Raw genomic sequence first — 19,641 nt, 5'->3', positions numbered from 1 at the left:
TGGCAACATCAAATTCACACACTAACATGTACTTATGACTATTAGGTATTTTTACCGATTAAGCCTTTTACTCGTTTTCACTTAAAACCAAGTAGCACAAGTTGTCTAACATAATTTAAAACCTCATATTCCATCATAAAATATCAAAATACACAAATTTCACCTATGGGTATTTTTCCAAATTTGATTCCTAACTTAAATTATTGCTAGCATAAGCTTTATCGAGCTAGGGACTTCAAAACGTAAAGATCATTAAAAACGGGGCTTGGAATCACTTACTATGAAGCTTGAAAGTTGAAGAAACCCCAGCTATGGAGAGAGGTAAGGTTCTGCTGGTAACTTGAAGAAGATGATACAATTTTATCATCTTTTTTACCTTTTTATTAATGTTAATAACCAAATGACCAAAATGCCCCTCCTTACTAAACTTTCAAAAATTCCTTCCATGTCCTAATTTTGTCCATGAACTTAAAATTGGTCAAATTACCATTTAAGATCTCCTAATTAATATTCCAAAATAATTTCATACTAAAAACTTCTAGAATGCAAGTTTTGCAAATTATTCGATTTAGTCCCTAACCTCAATTTAATCACTTTATGCATAGAATTTTATCACGAAATTTTCACACAATCATGTAATCATACCATGAACCTCAAAATAATAATAAAATATTTTTTATTTTTTTACCACAATTTGTGGTTTCGCAACCACTGTTCCGTTTAGGCCCTATTTCGGAATGTTACATATCTTATGTATATGCATGAATCTATCTTGAAAATATGTTGAATTGGATTGGTTGATTTGGATTGGTCTAGATTTAAAATTGCAGGGAATGTTAGATATCTATATAAAAGGGTTATATTGAGTTCATAAAAAAAAATTAGGTTTTGCGAAAATTTTTCTATGGTTTCGATTTAATCTCAGTTTGATCCCGATGTATGTTTTAGGCTTCGGAGACCCATCTATGGGATATCATAACATGTTTCGGTAAACGAATAGTATTTAACTCGTAATAATGGAAAAATTAATTCGGTAAACTTCGGTAATGCCTTGTGCCCTATTTCGACGAGGAATACGAGTAGAGGGTGTTACAATTTTGTAACAAAACAATAATGTTAATGACTAAAATGTAACATTTCAAATATAAGTGACTAAAATATAACTTGAGACAAATAAAAGTAACTATTTTAATAGTTTAGCCAACCATTTATAACTTTATGTATTTATTTGGGAAAAAATAAATATCAACGTGAAAAAAATATATATTTGTGAATTAAGCTTTTATTATCAAAACATTAACTTAATTGATTGTTTTAATTTTATTATAATTTAAGTTTATATACATTTCATTGAATTTAAATACTTATTTTCTACTTTTAAGATATTATTTTTAATATATACATTTATCTCATTTGGAAGCAATGATAAACAACATTACAAATATTTTCTACCACATTTTTCAACTTTAATAATAAATTCATCATTAAATAATGGTTGAACTAGACTGATCGGATTAAAATTCAATTAGAATATAAATCTAATTGAATAAAGAATCAACATAAATTAATTAAATTACAAATCAATACAAAATGGGATTAAATTGATAATTTAACTAAACTTTTATAAAATTTTAAATTCAGATTAAATTAATTGATGTAATTGATTATATTTTTCTTTCGCAAAAACGGAAAAAAAGCGAAAAAGAAAAAAAATATGGGTTAGGCGGTGATAGGCACGTAGCTTAGTTAAAACGCTTTCATTTGGAAAAACGGAAGCATCGAACAACAGGGAATTTCCTCACATCAAGTTTCCACGCTATCCATACTATCAATTATTTTCTTGGAAGAGGGCAAAAACCCTAATTTTGTCTCTGATCTCCCAAGGAAGGAAAAGAAAACCAAGAAATAACGAAATTTCGAAAGGAAAAAAGGATGGTGTTTTACTTCAAAGCTCGACCAGAGGCTGGCGATTACACCATTTTCATGGGTCTCGACAAGTACGAGAACGAGGAACTCATCAAATATGGCTTCCCCGAAGACATTTGGTAATCTTTTAAAATTCTTCCTTCGTGTATTTTCTTATTGGAATTTCATTATTTGTATTACAAATGGAAGGTCTTTATTTTTTCTTTTCTATATATAAATAGAAATTGAATTTAGTTTTTCATTACAGGTTCCATGTGGATAAAATGTCTTCTGCCCATGTTTATTTAAGACTTCAAAAAGGTCAAACCATCGATGATATAAGCGAAGGCTTGCTCGAAGATTGTGCTCAGCTTGTTAAAGCTAACTCCATTCAAGGTTTGTTTTAATTTCATCAATTTCCAGTTTTGTAAAATGTTAGTGAAACATTCTTTTGATATAAACCAAGCCGCATTTTTAATGGTTTGTTTTAATTATTATGCGAGGCTAGGCAACAAGGTGAACAATATTGACGTTGTTTACACTCCATGGTCCAATTTGAAGAAAACCTCTTCTATGGATGTTGGTCAAGTTGGCTTTCACAATTCTAAGATGGTAAACTTCTTTATTACTATTTATTTGTTCTTGTATTTGCTTCATAAGTGGATGATGTATATCAATTGATTTAGGTCCGGACCCTGAGAGTGGAGAAGCGAATAAATGAGATAGTTAACAGGCTGAACAGAACTAAAGTAGAACGGACACCTGATTTGAAAGGTATAAACATACCCGCGGTTCCATTTTATGCTCCGACTTAGCACTAAAGATAGTATTGTCGTTGTTTATTAAGAAATTTGGTTTGGTTTATGTTATCCTTGTTCTTTCTTTTATCTTATTCTCCATCCTACTTCAGTTGAAATATTTTATTTAATCTTGATGTAACTGACACCACATAATACAATACATTGTTGAAGCTGAGAGAGAAGCAGTCAATGCAGCGGAAAGAGCTGAGAGAAAGCAACATATGAGGGAAAAGGTGAGTTTCTTTTTCTTTCCCTACTGTTCTTTTTTTTCCTTTTCTTTTTTGTCAATTTGATATTGGCTACCTCAGGTTGTGTTTTATTTAAATGGGTGTGCTATAGGACATGAATATCCTAAATGGTTGTATCATGAAAATGAAACTTATCCTATTCTTTTTTACTTAGGGTAAAGAATTAGTTTATATGATAGCAGATTCTTGAAGTTGAGGCAGGATGAAAGTTATCCTGCTCGATTTCGCTTAGGATAAGAACAGTTTTACCATGGTAGATTCATGAAGCTGAGACAGGAACAAGACAAACTACGAAGATTAAAGAATATAAGCTGTCATTTATTTAAATATGCATATAACGTTGTAGTTCTATTTCTATATGCATCACATGATCTTAATATACTTGAATTTTTTTCTTGTTCAGTTTCCTGGACCAATTATGTATATGTGATAATAAAAAATGGTAAAATGACTTGAAACTACGGTCACAACGGCACATGTTTGAATGGATTTGTTTCCAGCTTCGTTTTGCTGCTACTAAGTCAGATATTTGCTTTGAAAATCTGAACTTCCTGTGGCTGTGTTGATATGAATTATCAATACTCATACGGATAGGTGCTAAATATTGGAACATATTATAGAATTCATGGATTGTAATCAGAAAATCTACAGATTATAGTGTTTTCCTCTCTATGCATGTACACATATGTACAAGCATTCATATTCTTTTTTGGATATCTAAACTGAAAACCCAATTGATTTATCTGGCAGAAACGACGTGAGGAGCTAGAAAGGCTTGAAAAGGAAAGACAAGCGGAGATAAGAAGCTACAAGGGTCTCATGGTATCTGAAAAGATGACATCCAACAAACAAATTGCTGAGACGAGCAGATCTTTGCAGGAACTTGAAGAGGATTTTATGTAGAAGATACTGGTATTCATGTGGGAATTAACGATGATGATGGGTGCCAAAAACCTGCTGCCCTTCAAAGAAGGTGGTTTGTTGTTGGTTTACGATTGATGTTATGTGCCTTGTGAATAAGTCACCTCGGTTTTGAATATCTTACTTTCGAGGATTTGGATAAGAAAAGAGACAACATGGAATGGAAACTGACATAATATGAGAAATCTATGTAATTGTTTGTCATTTGCAGGCTTCAAGGAGTAGAATGAATCAAAGATTGAGGATGAGTGAGATGAACTTCTGTTATGGTCTTAATACATGATAATAAAGCATAATTCATATCTCTATTGCTGATTAATAAAATCGTCGTTTTTCGATTTAACATCATAAATTTGGATTGCAAATTTGCATATGCCATATTACCACGGTTTTGATTGCAAATTTTGCTTATGTTTTACCACGTAAACCCATTCATTGGTGCTATCCGGACCTGGGATGACAAGGATTGGTTGTCCAAAAAAAAAAAAAAAGACTCCAGTTAATCGGACATAGTGTACGAAATTTTAAGATTTCAACATTGCAAACACAAAGTAATTATAATAAAATTAAATTATTATGAGTGTATTTTATTTTAATTAATATAAAATTAATAAAAAATATACATGATGAGATTTAAAGTCAACTTTTAAATATTATTTTTATCCTTTTAGCTAAAATTTCATTTACTTCAAAGATGTGATTTCAATAAAGATATGATTACAATAAAATTTTCAATCACAATGTAGCATATTAGTTGTTAGGAATTGAAAAATTATATGGTTAAATAACTTGGGGTTATTGAAAACTAAAGATTCAGTTGTAGAGAAAATCACGTAATTGCATTAATAACAAGATATAAAAAATCATCCTTGTAGTAATTGTTTGTGGATTAAATGCAATTTTTTTTTGTTTAGATTGTGCGATGAATCTATAATTTTATAATTTAGAAGTATAATCCAAGTAGTATATATTTATTAGTGAATCTATCATATCATTCTTTCATCATCGAAGTATAATTGTATTTTTGACTTGGGTGCGGAAATTTCTTATCGACCGAAGGGACAAGGATTAACCTAAGTTACGGTCTTGTGAGTTAGAAGTTGGGGGTTAATTTCAGTTTACGGTATATATTTTGTTTTGTTGGAATCAGTTGGATTATAGAAACAAAAACATAACACTTAAGAAAATAAAAAGCCCACCATACCCATACCATACCATATAAACAGCTCCCAAGTCCCGACCCAACGGCGAAACTACTCTCCCAAAACCCTAAACATCTTCAAACCTTTGTTTCTTTTCTCTTCTCTCTAATTTTGTCTCTCGATCGCTTACCGTACAATAATGGCGTCGCCTTCTTTAAGCGAAGATACTGCCAAGGCTGTTCTTCGCCAGGTCAATATTCCCCCCTTCCTTGCCCCCATCTTTTATTTTTGGGTTTAATTTTCCTTTTACCTTTCAATCCCTTATTATCATTTTTTGAAATTTTGTTTCTGTAATTTTACAGGTAGAGTTTTACTTCAGTGATAGCAATATTCCGAGAGATAACTTTCTCAAGAAAAAAATTAACGAAGACGATGATGGCAGTATCCTTTGTCTTTTTTAAAACTATTTCCCGCTGTTTGTGTAATATTTTATTTACTTATTTTATGCTGCTGCTTCTTGTTGTTTGCTCTTGACCGTGAATTACCAAAAAAGTGGTCAGTTTGGCATTGATTTGTTCGTTTTCAAAGATGAGAAGCCATTTGAATTTAAGGGATGTGAAGGCGGAAGAAGTGCCAGAGGCTACTTTGAATGCCGTTGCTGAAACTCTCAGAACTTCCTCTTCCCTCAGGGTTTCTGAAGACGGTAAGTTTTATCAAAATCGAAAATGAAGATAAGAAGGAGAATTTCTTTTCTCTTTTTCTCATAAGCTAAGCCAAACAAAGATTTTTTTTCCACATAATTTTAAATGCGGGTTTCGATCTTTCAGGGAAGAAAGTTGGTAGAAGCACTGCACTATTAGAGCCTGAAGAATTGTTAGAGCAATTAGACAGTAGAACAATTGCTGCAACACCATTTGAGTTTAATGTCGAGATGGAAGCTGTAGAAGCCTTTTTTGGTCAATATGCTAAGGTATTTACTCAATGGCTGTTTTCTTATCTACTGTTATTTTACTCACTTGATAACTGATTATGTGTTTTAAGGGTTATAAATATGTTTGCGGTTCCACGTAAACTGATTGCCTTCTTACTTTTCTTGTAGGTAAATAGTGTGAGGTTACCTCGTCATGTAGCAAACAAAAAGTATTTTTGTGGCACTGCTTTAATTGAATTCTCAGCTGAGGAAGATGCACAAAAGGTTTTGGAGCAAAGCTTGGTTTATGCAGGCGCTGAATTGGAACTGAAACCTAAGTAAGTATTACTCGCCGCTGTGCATTCTGTTGCAATTTGTTTTGGTAATTGTGTTATACTGTGAAATGGATAGAAAACACTGTTGACTTTTAGTGTAGGGTTGTTGCTCTTACAATTGTATGTTCTGATGTGATTGTTCGTACAATGTTCTTTTCAGGAAGGATTTTGATGCTATAAGAGAAGAAGAAGCAGAAGAATATGAGGATAATCATCCAGTCACAGGTTCGAATGGAGATAACCGTTTGAATTCAGAGGATAAGTAAGTAATTAATCACAATCTTTAACTGGCATTAGTTTTTTTATTGCCATAATGTTTGTTACTAAAGTCCATGTAATGGTTTGTCACAGATACCCCAAGGGCTTGGTTGTTGCATTTGCATTGAAGAACATTTCAGGTGGGGACGCTGCAGAGAAAAATGGTTCTGATGAACCTGCAAAGGATGTTGCTACTGAGAAGAATGAAGAGAAGACTGCAGAAAATGACGAAGATAACAAAGATAAGGTTGATGATAAACAACCTGTGTTGGGTGACGAAACGGAGAACAAAAGTTCCGTCCAGAAGGATGAGGGAACAGAACATAAAAACACTGCATCTGTTTTCAAAGACGATATGAATGTTGTTTTACGGGAAGATTTGAAGGAGGCCTTCCAAAAATTTGGCACTGTGAAGGTAGATATCTCTCTTTTTTCTTAAAAATTTGACATTGTACTAGGCAGTTGTATCTTAACGTTCTTACTCATGACATATATTCTTTACATGTGAAGTATGTTGACTTCAAAGCTGGTGAGGAGAAGGGTTACATTCGGTTTGATGAACCTGAAGCAGCCCAGAAAGCTCGTGCTGCTGCTGTTCTGGCTAATGAAGGTGGTCTGGTTGTCAAAAATTTCATTGCCACTTTAGAACCAGTTACCGGTGAGGAAAGAAAAAAATTTTTCCGTTTGATTTAATTTTCGATTTTTGTTGCATGTTGATCTCAATATTGACTAACATTCATCTTGCATATAAGGAATAATATGTAATACAAGAGAAACTAATGACTTTAGGTCAATAATATGAACCTGATATATTAGATGAGCAACTGATAAAGTGCTGGGTAATATGTTTAGTTGATGCCGAGAGAGAATATTATGTAATACAAGAGGAACTAATGACTTTAGGTCAATGATATGAACGTGATATATTAGATGAGCAACTGATAAAGTGCCGGGTAATATGTTTAGGTGATGCTGAGAGAGAATATTGGAGTTTACTTCGGGGTAACCAAGAAAAGCACCGTGGAAACAAGCGCTTCCAAGGAAGGTCAGTGCTGATAAACGTATTCTACGGCTTTTGTTATTTAGTTTGGATAAGCAAATCCCGTTTCGATGTTGTTCTTTCTTCTGTTTAAATTCAACTGTTACTCCTCTTATTAGGGGAGGAAAGCACTTCAGAGGCGGAAAGCGTGGCCGGGGAAGAGAAAACTATTCACCAAACAAAGCTAGAAGAAGTTGAGGGACATGAAAGTGATCCATCTATGCACGTTAGATGGATTTGGGGAGCAGCTATAGCCTGAGGGATTTATGGGGAGAGCGGCCACAGAATAAGCCATGGGTGCTTGTTTATTTCCTGGTTTATGCCTTTTGCTTAGTTTAGATCGATAGCCATATGATTTTAACAGTCCTATTTTCATTCCCTTTAAAATTTTAATATACGAGTTAGCAGTCTCTTTTACAACCATTGATCGTTTGCCCTTTTTAGTGCATGTCCGACGGTAAATTTTAGAACAAAGGTAAGTTTCATTTGGAATATTTTTACTATATTTATTTATTTGCTGACTAGTAAAAGAAATTAAGTCAAGAATAATTAGTGAATATAATATTATTTTGTTTTTAAAATTATCCTACTTTTAAACGAAAAACTTGTTCTGTTTCGGAAAAAAGGTAGGAAATATGGAAAATAATTGCTTTTGGGGACATTAATTTAATGGAAAGGAAAAATAAACATTAAATTTAAAATCGGCCAAATATCGTCATATCAACTTATTCCATTGGTTTTATCTATTTGGATATAGCGTAATTGATCAATTTTTTGTTTTTAATATTTTATACGTAATACACTGTAGCAACTAACATGTGATTTGCTTTTAGTTAGCGTGTATAAATGTTTTAATTTTATAATACTTAACAAGTGAGCATCCTAAGAAAAAAAAAAAACCAAGTGAGCAATTATAATAATAATAAAAAGAACAAAAATATTAGGTAAAACACCTCTTCAGGCCCTCCCAATTTTAATATTGAGCAAATTGGCTCAATTAAATAATTGATATAATTTGATTATTATCAATTTCAAAAGTTAATAATTAAGGATAATTAATCACAAAAATTAATATTTTAGTCAGTTGTATATAACTAACTAAGCTCTTAGTGTTTACATATTCTGTCTATTTGGTCTTAATTTTAAAAAAATATTTGAAAAATGTATAAATTTTAAAAATCTAAAAATATATATATAAAAACTTTAACTTTAAATATATACATAATTTATAAGCTTTAATGACTAAATTTATTATTATATCAATAAAAAATATGTAAAGTTGACAAAAAAACTAATATTGTGATTAGTTGTCCCATATGCTTTGATAAATTTGAGAGGGATCAATTTGCTGAATATTAAAACCGAGAGGGACCGTAGAAGTCTTTTCACCAAAATAATAATAAAGTAAAAAATTTGATCGTTGGGAGTTTGAAAAATAAAAGCCCACGGACGGCCGCGATTCCAGCATGGACAAATCGAGACCATCAAATCTAGAAAACGTTCGATCTTTAACTATAGGTTTGAAACTCTATTAGTCCGCCCCTTTATGTTTGAATAGCTTTGCAGACCGTTTCATTTTCTCTCTCTCGGTTTGCTGCTTCGATTCCTTTGCTCTTTCTCTGATTTTTTTTTTCAATTCATCGTCTTCTATAATCTTCGCAGTGCATTTGCAGATCCCTATATTTAATTTCTCTACCAATCTTCGCTTGGATCTGCAAATGCACATCGTTTCTACATTTTCTCTCCTCAGCTTCTTCATTTATCGGGTTTCGAAGCTCAGTTCGGTGAGTACTTTCTTTTTAAGGAATTTCCCCCATGGGTCTTGATGTTAAGCTACATGCTTAAAATTTTTCTTTGGTAACTATCGGTTGTTTATCCAATTTCAGTAGTTGTTTAAAATTGAATGAATTTAGATTTCCGTCATGATCTACACCTTTTACTCGAATTCTTTATAAATTTTTCAGATTGTTGACTTCTGCGTTCTGACTTATTAGTTGCTGGTATTGATATTTGTATTTTTTGATTGCTTTTTTCCTTTTATGTTTGTTTATTCTGTAGTTTGGTGAGCTGGGACTTTATAGTTAGGAGGTTGATTTATAATGATTTGGAGAGTAGATTGCGGAGAGAAGCGTTGTAGAGTTGGAATTGCCGTATGGAACTATGGAAAGTGACAGAACAGTATCGACCCCTTCGGTTGGGCTCAGCATCAGCGATGATGCTCAGAGAATGCGAGCTCTTCATGGGTATTTCCTTTAAAACCCGATGTGATTGTTTCTTTTAGCACCTCTTCTTGAAAATTAAAATCCAGTATTGGTGTTCTTGGGCGTTGTTCTCCTCCCTTCACTATGTTTAGTTCTTTATTTTCTCTTACAAGAAATTGATTGTTTTATGAACTGCTGAGTTTTGCTGACTTTGCAATCCTTCCGTAGGAGGACTACTGGTCCTACAAGACGTTCTACAAAAGGACAATGGACAGCTGAAGAGGTATTCTTCCAACTCTATGGCTGCTCTCTTGTGTTCTAAGACATTGCTTTTCTGTCTATAACTTTATTGATCTTGTTCTGTCGTGTTACTGCGTCCACAAATTTAGTTCCACCTTGAATCTGTAATTTAGTAACACTAATATTTAATGAATTTTCAATTTGGCTAAATTATATTGACTTCCAGGATGAGATTCTGAGCAAAGCTGTTCAACATTTCAAAGGAAAAAATTGGAAAAAAATAGGTATCATTTTTTAATTGAAGAGGCATGATAGCTCTTTGCACATCATTTTACATGGTCTAATTGTAAGCTGGTTCATCTGCAGCCGAGTGTTTCAAGGATCGGACTGATGTACAGTGCTTACATAGGTGGCAAAAGGTCTTGAATCCTGAGCTTGTTAAAGGGCCATGGTCAAAAGAGGTTATTGTTTTTGCTACTTCTTATTTTTCTCACAATTCTTTGAATTAGATTGCTCATGACAGAACAAAGAACATTTTTTCTTGACAACCATTCTGAGTTGCTTGAGAAATTTAAACAGGAGGATGAACTAATAATAGAGTTGGTGAACAAATTTGGGCCAAAAAAGTGGTCAACCATTGCTCAGCACCTACCTGGACGAATCGGAAAGCAATGCAGAGAAAGGTGTGATGTAGAGCTGTTTAACTTTGATATTTGTGTCCCATTTACATTTGGGACTTTGTAATAGGACAGGGAGCGGTATTTGAACTTTAGAATGTTACCTTTCTTAGGACGGTAACAACAGCTGTCCTATGCCTGGTCAACTTGATTTAATGCTGTTGATGTTAACAATTTGTGGGAGGTTTTCACTCAGGGATGTCATGGCAAACATCTCTTGTATTTTATGAAAGTATTTTGTTGTTGCAATGCTCCCCTTTCTCAAAATATAAGAAAAAAGAACTTGTCCTGTTTTACATTTTTGCTAATACAACTAAGTTCTGATGTAGGTGGCACAATCATCTCAATCCTTCCATAAACAAACAGGCCTGGACTCAGGAAGAAGAGTTGGCTCTAATTCGAGCTCATCAGATTTTTGGGAATAGATGGGCAGAGCTCTCAAAGTTCTTGCCAGGAAGGTATGTCAACTTATTATTCAGAGAGGCCACACCTTTCCATCAATGTTATTTCGAGGTTGCCTATATTTGTCTCTTATTCTTTTTACTTCCTCCTATGACCACCTTTATCAGCTGGTATCTGTCTAAACTCTAATGCTTTGTCAGTTGGAAGCTAATATTTTTTGTATTTGAACGTGCTTTATTTCCATCTTTGTATCCATAACAGGACAGACAATGCAATAAAAAATCACTGGAATAGTTCGATCAAAAAGAAATTAGACTCTTATATAGCATCTGGCCTTCTAGAACAATTTCAATTCTCACTTCTTGCAAATCAAAGCCAGCCTACGCCGTCATCTTATTTGACCATACCAAGCAATGTAGATGATAGTGCTTCCAAATGTAGGACAGAAACAGAGGATATATCAGAATGCAGCCAAGAATCAGCTATGGTTAGCTGCTCTCAGTCTACAAATGATTTGGCTAAAGCTGCTGTACATACAAGAGAGCAATTCTACATGACTGAAAAGCTAGGTGTGGCAAAGGAGAAGAATTCCAGTCCTGCACCTTGTTCAGAAGAGTATTACCCATCTTTGGAAGATGTCAACTTCTCCATGCCAGAAATATCTAGTGAAGGGAACTCTACTGGTGGGAATTACCAGTTTGGTTTACAAGATCTACCTAATATTTCTTCTCTGGATTTGGGGAAAGAATCATCAGGGTTGCCAAATAACTGTTTAGAGACTAGCGAAGGCTGTGAAGTGATGAACATTGCATTTCAGTCATCTGTAGGATTAAATGCTCCTGTATCTTTCATTAATATGGTTACGACTTCAGACAAACCAGAGCAAACATTGATACCTGATGATGAATGTTGTAGTGTTCTATTCTCTGAAAATTTTACACAAGGATCTAATATGGTTGAATTGGGTGGCTTCACAAATGCATCACTTTCTCAGGCTTCAGGCATGCAAATAACTGAAACTGGAAGAATTCCAGCCTCACAATCTAATTGTCTTTCAAGGTCTGAAGTATTGCCAAGCTCACAAGCTTTTGTGTCTCCTTCACGTCTTGCAGTTGAAGATGGTACACTTACGTTTGGAGGAGAGTCTTGTCCGTTAAATGGTCAACCTTTTGGAACTCAAGATCAAGAATTTACTATGAATACACATGATGGCTTTATCTATACTATTGATGACCATACAGATAGTACAGATCTGCAAGAGCAATCATATCTTGACAAGGATTCTCGGAAGTTGGTTCCAGTGAATACTTTCGGTTTAGAATCAAATGTAGCACAAACTTGTCCTGCTGAGGATGATAAGCCAACCTTGCCCGCAGAACAAGATTTTTGTGGTCTATGTTATGAGCCTCCTCGATTTCTGAGCTTGGATATTCCATTTTTTAACTGTGACCTTATCCCCTCTGGCAGTGACATGCAGCAAGAATATAGTCCCCTTGGTATTCGCCAGCTGATGATGTCAACGAACTGCATCAGTCCATTTAGGTTGTGGGATTCACCATCGCGGGACAATAGCCCTGATGTTGTACTGAAAAGTGCTGCGAAAACTTTTACTGGTACACCATCCATATTGAAGAAACGCCACCGAGACCTTTTGTCACCTTTATCAGAGAGGCAAAGTGAGAAAAAGCTGGGAACTGATATGGCATCCAATTTGACCAAAGGTTTCTCTCGCTTGGATGTTATGTTCGATGAGAGTGGGACTGGCAACACAACTCAACTGTCTCCATCTGAACATATAACCAACTCCAGTGTCTCCATTAAAGAAAAAGAAAACATATCTCAAGCACTTGATGAAGAATACGACAATGGGGGAGTTCACGCTCAACCTTTAGAAGATGAAACTCCGAAGGGTTCTGATGGAACTAATTCCCTAGGAAACATAGAAAAGGGAGTCTGCGAAATTGATACCAAGGACAAAACTGATATTGATGCTTCTTACAGAACTGTGAGTTCATATATATTGCAGTCTTTGTTGGAAATCTTAGTCTTAATTATTCTTTCTTTGTTACCGTTATATCCACTGATCTTTCCCCTTTATACTTTTGACAGGTTCAACGGCCTCCAGCAGTGCTTGTTGAGCATGATATAAATGATATATTGTTGTTTTCTCCTGATGATGTTGGTCTTAAGGCTGGCCTACCATTACGGTTTTCAAGCATGCGAACTCCAAAAATTCAGTATCATAAAAGCCTTGGAGCTATATCAAATCAGGGTCTTGCTTCTGAATGCTTATCTGGAAATGCATGCATAATTGTTAGCTCTCCTACTCTGAAAATAAAGAAGAGTGAAGGCCCCTCCATTGCTGATACTACAGTACAATTTTCCAATTCATCAGCAACCCTAGAGAATTCGGTTGATAATACTGGAAGCAATGCTGCTATTGAAAATTACAATATGTGAGCTTCGAACTGCTCCCTATTTGTTATCATATTGCTACCAAGTTTGCCTGCATTTCAAATGCTAGTATAAATTGATTGGTCACTTATAAGTATTGCTTGCTGGATGTGGATTGGCAGATTTGGTGGAACTCCATTCAAAAGAAGTATCGAATCGCCATCAGCTTGGAAATCTCCTTGGTTTATTAACTCCTTTGTACCTGGTCCAAGAATTGACACAGATATAACAATTGAGGTAAAACTTTAGTTAGATTTTAGAACACCTAAACTTCTTGTTCACGGTTCCTGATAATCGAAATTTGTTTCCAGGACATAGGATATCTAATGAGCCCCGCGGAGAGAAGCTACGATGCCATCGGGTTGATGAAACAATTAAGTGAGCATGGCGCAGCTGCTTATGCTGATGCCTTGGAGGTTTTGGGAAATGAAACTCCACAATCAATTATAAAAGGAAGAGGCTCCAACAATTCTAATAATATTGACAAAGAAAATAATCAGTTGGAGAATCATTCACATTTGGCTTCAAATATCATGGTATTACTTATTAAAAAACCCTGCTTAACATAAATCTTCCTAAGTGCAATCCATTGAAGCTAGCATGGCGATTTTCTTGCAGGTAGAGCGCCGGATCCTTGATTTCAGTGAATGTGGAACACCAGGAAAGGGAACAGAAAATGGGAAGTCCTCAACAGCCATGAGTTACTCAAGCCCCTCTTCTTATCTTCTTAAAGGTTTGAGATAGTGTTTTCTTTTAGTTAAAAAAGCCTTCAATGTTTCTGGTTCATATACATTTATATATATATATTTATATTTATATATATAGGTAATTTTTTTCTCTTTATTTTTGTTTGGTGGTTTGCAGAGTTTTTCAATTTGTTGTCAAAAGACATTTACTGAATTAATTGATTAAAAAATGTTGTGAATGTGATTTTTACCCATTAAATATTTAATCAATTTTTAAATATTATATTATTAATAGCAGTAATTAATGTAAAATAATATTTATATTTAAATTATTGAATATAAGTAAAAAATATTAACTTTCAATTCAACTATTATAGTAGAAAATTTTCAATATAGTTAAATCACTTTTAACATAGTCAACCTATAATATAATTTTACTTTATATAAATAATGCAAAGCAGCATTATTTAAAACAATAACTAATTAATATAATTAAATTCAGTATTAATTAAGTGATAATTAATATGTTTAGAATTATATTCATGTAATAACTTTATTTTCTTAAATAAAATTAATAAAATTTATTTTTATATAATTTTTAATTAATAATTATAATTATCACACTTTTTTCTTATTTAAGTAATAACTTTATTTTAAAATTAGCACAATTTTTTAACTATTATAAATTTATAATTATTAGTTAAAAATTATACTAATTTTAATTATAATTTTAAATGTGTAACTATTACAACTATTAAATTATGAATATTTTTAAATTTACAATAATTATTACAATTTATATTTTTATTTTTATTGAATTTATTAATATGAAGAAAAATAAATAGTATTCTCATTTTGACAAACTCGTACTTTTATATATATTATAGATAATTATAATTATCACAAAATTTTTTATATATTTTATTCTTAAAGTTCTATTTAAGCAATAACTCTAATTTACGTTTATAGTTATAATTATTAGTTAAAAAGTTGTGATAATTTTAATTATAAAATTTTAGATGTGTAATTATTACAATTTCTATTTTATTTTTATTCTTTATTTTTAAATATAAATTTAGTAATATGATTTTTAATTTAATTTTTTTTCAAATTTGGGCTTTTATATATATATTATTGATAAGCAAATCCTAAATAAAAGAAATTCGAAACATCTCCTTAGGTGGTTATCTTGAATCACTAACTTTCTTAGACACGTACTGTTGTACCTGGGGATCAAGAAACGTAGCCTTTGCCAGTCCTAAAAGAAAATTAATGTTCTTTTTCTTGCTTTTCCTTTTTATTGTGGAAAGTTAGATGTTTCAGGTAACAACGAACATAATTCATAGTCGAAGGAGGGATGTTAAGTGCAACAATGCATTGCGGGAAACAAATAAATCTTCCTTTTGTCTGTTGCCTTAACCATGACGGGCAGGGTTCATAGAAGTGAGCATGACTTTTACTTCCAAATCCAATCCAATCCAATCATTTTTTATTTAAGCATTAATTTCAAAATTTTAAAAATTAAAAGTTTTATAAAACTCAAGGGCTATAAAATTGTTAAATTATAAAGATTTTAAATTTCTTTCAAAATAACAGATTTAAAACCTGAAATGAAATTTATTTTATTTTATTTTGAAAGGTTATTGAATATACCCTCAGAGGAAATTTTAATTATATTGTTAACAAATTTAATGACGATTCAAATTTAAATAATCTAATTTAAAATTTGTAACAACGAGATGTCAATTTTCGACTCAGAATTTCGAATAAAATAAGAGTCAAAACTAGATCAAAATTCTCAAATTGAATTAAGGTTATCAAATAAGACTGGCCATCTGAACTAACTCAATTTTTTTTCTCTGCCCCTACTTGCATCATCGAATTTGAACGTGCCGTAAAGGGGGAGGCAATGCATAACCAGGATACGCCGCTTTACTTAAATATCATTTAGCTTAAAAGACTACATAAGATCTGAAGCTACCAAAATTCCATTAATTGACAAAAGGGGAATTAAAATGCCATACATATCGCATAAATTTCTGCCGAGTAAAAGTAAAACAATCAATCCAAAGCAAAGATACGTAGGCAGCCAAGTCTACTCCAGACGTATCCGATCCATATCATTTATCACTCCTTCAAGCTGTACCAAATACGAGTACTCAAGCAGTAAGACAACAAGATACATATCTCCAAATAACATTGGTCATACAAACATATATATATATATGTGTGTGTGTGTGCGAGTGCGCACTGTATATATACCATACCTTGACAATCTGTCTCAGGAAGTAATCACCGAATCTTTTAACTGGCTTGGATTCAACTACATGAATCATATCCTGCATCAACAGCAAACCGTTATTTGCAATGGCTCAAGAATAGGGATATTCTTACCAAATGACCCTCCAAGGACAAAATATTTAAATGCCTAACATAATATTTATCCAAAACCATATTTTAGCTACAGCTTGAGATTGATCCATCTATATATTTGTTTTCCATGAGAGCATGTCAACAAAAAATTGCTAGCAAGCATATTTTCTCTGTAGTCTACAGCACAATGCATAAGCTGAAAGTTTAACTTACATCATCAATGTAGAAGTCCACATCAGCATTAGAGATAATCTTTCCATCAGAATCAACGGCATGAGTTTTGTGCTTGTACGAAAACAAGATTGTCCTATAAAATATGACACAAGGTCAGTATACAACAAATGAAGCATACATTTAAATAAAAGAACTATTATTAGCGGCAGAATTGTTTAACTCTACAACTGGGGCTAAGAAACCATCTTATGTCTTATTTAATTTTTATTCTTTTAAGTATCAATTAATAACACGTTGCAGTTTCTTAACTCCGTTTGTGGAATTAGAAAAACTTCCCCACCTGTGCAATAAATGATTATCCAAAAACAAAAAGGCAGGAGAAGAAGATCAAAAGAAATGTCAACCTCAGAGTGGGCTCATCCACTTCCATGTAATTTGCAAGTTTTCCTAGGGATATAGTTGAATACACTTTAAGAAAAGTCCGGACACCTGATAACAACTGCTGCTGCTTCACTTCATGGAGAAACAGCTTCAACTGAAGTCTATAGGCATCCTGCGTGGTAAAACACACACAGAGACAAAAAAAGGCTAAGATAAGAAGACCAAGCTTAAGCTCATGCCAAATGGCCTTTTTTACTTCCCTTCCTCAACAATAAATAAGCTTACAAATATAAGCACAGTCTAGGAGACAGGGGCATAAAGCTTTTCATTCGAAAACCGTAAAGGCACAGTAATTGCTTATTGCTACAACAGATACACTGATTATGGAAAATTAACCATTTACTAACACATAATAAACCAACATCAAATGGACTCAAATGGACCTAAGCTAAAAGATCCAAATTACTACGAATCCTAACATGAAATTGCAGATGTGTTCTTTTTCATTCGAAAACCGTGGAACCTCTCAGTTCAAAGAATTAATTTATTGTTTACAAGGCAACTATTAACAATAAAAGAAATATGAACAAGCTTGATTACAGCAAGTTTATGTGACATGATTATATATGTTGGATAACTAGAGGACTTTACTTTCTGTACTTTAATTACTGTACTTCCCCCAAAGTCATTCTTAAGTTTGCCTAAAAAGGATAAAACCATTACCTGGTTGTAATTTACAAGGGGCTCCTCAAAGCTAGGTGATGAAGGTGTAATGAACTTCGGACATGCATATGAGAAGAGCTCATCATAGATGGCAAAAGCTTCATCGTCATATCTTTGCATCCTAGCCATCTTTTCACCATATTTCTCTCGCAACTGAGAGTTAACAGTCTCTTCAACAAGTTTTGTTTGGGGACAAAGTGAAAGACAAATAGCCAGCAGGGCATACATCTGTTCGTTCTTTTTCAATATTTGTTCATACTGTGGAGATTTCTGATGATATTGCTTTGTCTTGTAAATATATAAGAGCATCTTATTGAATTCGAGAATAGCCTCCACATACCTTCAATTAAATTTTTATATATTATTATCAAGGTCAGTTAAAACAGAATTGAACTGAACTTTAGGTAAAAATCACATCGTTATTTAAGCAAAAGAAAACATACCTCCGCATCATTAGATTGGCAAAACCATAATGATATATGGTTGTAATATGGCTTCCTATAACACTGGTGTAAACACCTTGTTGACTAATGTCAATAGGAAGTAAGCACTTCAGCCCAGTTTGGTAATCACCCAAAAGACAATGAACTCGTAACAAACCCACCATACTGAAGTATCCCAACACCTTCAAGACATTGCTTCCACCACTGTAATCATACCCATCAGTAGCAGTAAATTGTTCAAGACCCTCCTTCTCCTGCTCCAATATCTGAATAATATTTGACTTCTCGACAAATGCTTGCAAGTAATTGAGCACCCCATACACATTCCATGCCTATCAGAGAAAAAAAAAGTAACTCACAACGTTAACATCCATAAATCAACAATAGCAAAAACTACCGTCCAAATTACATTTCCCTAGCTCTTATAATTGCAGTGAATTGAATTACCTGATCAAATTGGCGGAGAAGAACAATTTCTTGCTCAGTTTTGTTCTTCATTTTAGCCCTGTATTGACAGAAACTTTGGAATTGGTATACAAACTCATCCACCATGTCCCATAGCCATTGATTTGGTAATTGCATGTTAACTACCCTATGCAAAACCACCTAAACAAAAACCGAAGCGCAAATAAATCAATCAATGCCACCGAAGCTATTTATACAAATTAAAGGTAATTAATTACCTGAAAGAGGCTACAATAATTATCCCAAGAATCGATCCTCTGCTTGAGAGTGGGAGAAAGGCGAGCATAGAGATGACGAAACCACATCTCACGGTAAAGGAGGCAGAAAACTTGGTCGTTGTCGACGTAATGAGCAACTGCGTCAACTGAAGGCCAAGGAGTGTCTTTGAATAGACGGTCGGAGAGTGTTTGGAACGAGATCTCGTACATCTGGTGAATCTCATACACGTTTTTCTCACGAATGTGACGGTAAAGGTGGACGACGAACGACTTAACGGAGTCGGGAACGAAGTTCGGGTCGTAGCCAAGGTCTTGGCGGTTGGCATCGTCGTAGGTGGCTGGAGCCTCGTCGTAATCGTAGGTGGCTGCCATCGTTGAAGCTAGCTGTAATTAGATTAGAAGACGTTAAGGAGATAGTAGCTGAGGACCTCAACAAAGAGATTTGGGATGGGAGTATGGACCCTCGACTGTGAACGATAGTATAGTAACATACAAAAAGATTAGGGTTTAATGAAGAAAGGACATGTTAGAATTTTGGGCTTTCAAATTTTGGTTTATACATAGGCCCAATCGTAGTCCAACCCAAAGAGTCAGAAAGCTGTTATATGGCTCAATTAGTAGCTGAGTCCCGTTCTATATTTTGGGT

At 33.6% G+C, this 19,641-nt stretch overlaps 4 protein-coding genes across 5 annotated transcripts; 3 read left to right on the top strand and 1 right to left on the bottom strand.

Annotated features, from left to right (window-relative positions):
• The first annotated feature begins 1,712 nt into the window (after positions 1-1,712).
• LOC108466413 (uncharacterized) lies at positions 1,713-4,198 on the top strand. Of its 2 annotated transcripts, XR_001868617.2 has the most exons (7): positions 1,713-2,045; positions 2,174-2,301; positions 2,414-2,517; positions 2,592-2,679; positions 2,877-2,938; positions 3,704-3,926; positions 4,086-4,198. XR_001868617.2 is itself a non-coding variant. In XM_017766737.2 (6 exons), the coding sequence occupies exons 1-6, from the start codon at positions 1,933-1,935 to the stop codon at positions 3,854-3,856; spliced, it is 648 nt and encodes a 215-aa protein (XP_017622226.1). In that variant the 5' UTR covers positions 1,715-1,932; the 3' UTR covers positions 3,857-4,198. The 2 variants fall into 2 exon arrangements, 1 of the variants encoding a protein (XP_017622226.1); XM_017766737.2 differs by having other exon boundaries at positions 1,715-2,045; positions 3,704-4,198.
• An 815-nt stretch (positions 4,199-5,013) lies between these two features.
• LOC108469747 (la protein 1) lies at positions 5,014-7,978 on the top strand. The gene is made up of 10 exons (XM_017770803.2): positions 5,014-5,266; positions 5,379-5,457; positions 5,570-5,719; positions 5,844-5,986; positions 6,116-6,264; positions 6,422-6,523; positions 6,613-6,934; positions 7,030-7,177; positions 7,486-7,564; positions 7,678-7,978. The coding sequence occupies exons 1-10, from the start codon at positions 5,216-5,218 to the stop codon at positions 7,754-7,756; spliced, it is 1,302 nt and encodes a 433-aa protein (XP_017626292.1). The 5' UTR covers positions 5,014-5,215; the 3' UTR covers positions 7,757-7,978.
• A 1,052-nt stretch (positions 7,979-9,030) lies between these two features.
• Positions 9,031-14,484, top strand: LOC108483422 (transcription factor MYB3R-1). The gene is made up of 12 exons (XM_017786842.2): positions 9,031-9,342; positions 9,617-9,801; positions 9,988-10,042; positions 10,226-10,283; positions 10,366-10,460; positions 10,579-10,682; positions 11,006-11,134; positions 11,340-13,083; positions 13,188-13,534; positions 13,655-13,769; positions 13,844-14,068; positions 14,151-14,484. Exons 2-12 carry the CDS (start codon positions 9,719-9,721, stop codon positions 14,274-14,276), a joined length of 3,081 nt encoding a protein of 1,026 aa, XP_017642331.1. The 5' UTR covers positions 9,031-9,342; positions 9,617-9,718; the 3' UTR covers positions 14,277-14,484.
• Positions 14,485-16,132: 1,648 nt separating this feature from the next.
• Positions 16,133-19,625, bottom strand: LOC108454479 (uncharacterized). Its single transcript, XM_017752957.2, has 8 exons — positions 18,996-19,625; positions 18,760-18,918; positions 18,313-18,644; positions 17,870-18,209; positions 17,170-17,318; positions 16,805-16,898; positions 16,486-16,557; positions 16,133-16,358 (listed from the first exon to the last, which is right to left on the bottom strand). The coding sequence occupies exons 1-8, from the start codon at positions 19,365-19,367 to the stop codon at positions 16,314-16,316; spliced, it is 1,563 nt and encodes a 520-aa protein (XP_017608446.1). The 5' UTR covers positions 19,368-19,625; the 3' UTR covers positions 16,133-16,313.
• Between the last annotated feature and the right edge of the window lie 16 nt (positions 19,626-19,641).

The sequence above is a fragment of the Gossypium arboreum genome, chromosome 5 (assembly GCF_025698485.1).
Source record: "Gossypium arboreum isolate Shixiya-1 chromosome 5, ASM2569848v2, whole genome shotgun sequence".
Classification (NCBI taxonomy): Eukaryota; Viridiplantae; Streptophyta; class Magnoliopsida; order Malvales; family Malvaceae; genus Gossypium; species Gossypium arboreum.
Note: the sequence above shows the minus strand (reverse complement) of the source record. Positions and strands in the feature narration are given on the sequence as shown.

Coding starts and splice junctions, on each gene's coding strand:
- LOC108466413 (XM_017766737.2), top strand. CDS start 1,933: ATGGTGTTTTACTTCAAAGCTCGACCAGAGGCTGGCGATTACACCATT. Junction 2,680..2,876: donor ACGGACACCTGATTTGAAAG/GTATAAACATAC, acceptor ACATTGTTGAAG/CTGAGAGAGAAGCAGTCAAT. Junction 2,939..3,703: donor AGCAACATATGAGGGAAAAG/GTGAGTTTCTTT, acceptor TTTATCTGGCAG/AAACGACGTGAGGAGCTAGA.
- LOC108469747 (XM_017770803.2), top strand. CDS start 5,216: ATGGCGTCGCCTTCTTTAAGCGAAGATACTGCCAAGGCTGTTCTTCGC. Junction 5,720..5,843: donor CCTCAGGGTTTCTGAAGACG/GTAAGTTTTATC, acceptor TCGATCTTTCAG/GGAAGAAAGTTGGTAGAAGC. Junction 6,265..6,421: donor GAATTGGAACTGAAACCTAA/GTAAGTATTACT, acceptor TGTTCTTTTCAG/GAAGGATTTTGATGCTATAA.
- LOC108483422 (XM_017786842.2), top strand. CDS start 9,719: ATGGAAAGTGACAGAACAGTATCGACCCCTTCGGTTGGGCTCAGCATC. Junction 10,043..10,225: donor GACAATGGACAGCTGAAGAG/GTATTCTTCCAA, acceptor ATTGACTTCCAG/GATGAGATTCTGAGCAAAGC. Junction 10,284..10,365: donor AAAAAATTGGAAAAAAATAG/GTATCATTTTTT, acceptor GTTCATCTGCAG/CCGAGTGTTTCAAGGATCGG.
- LOC108454479 (XM_017752957.2), bottom strand. CDS start 19,367: ATGGCAGCCACCTACGATTACGACGAGGCTCCAGCCACCTACGACGAT. Junction 18,919..18,995: donor ATTATTGTAGCCTCTTTCAG/GTAATTAATTAC, acceptor GTTTTTGTTTAG/GTGGTTTTGCATAGGGTAGT. Junction 18,210..18,312: donor GCCAATCTAATGATGCGGAG/GTATGTTTTCTT, acceptor ATTTAATTGAAG/GTATGTGGAGGCTATTCTCG.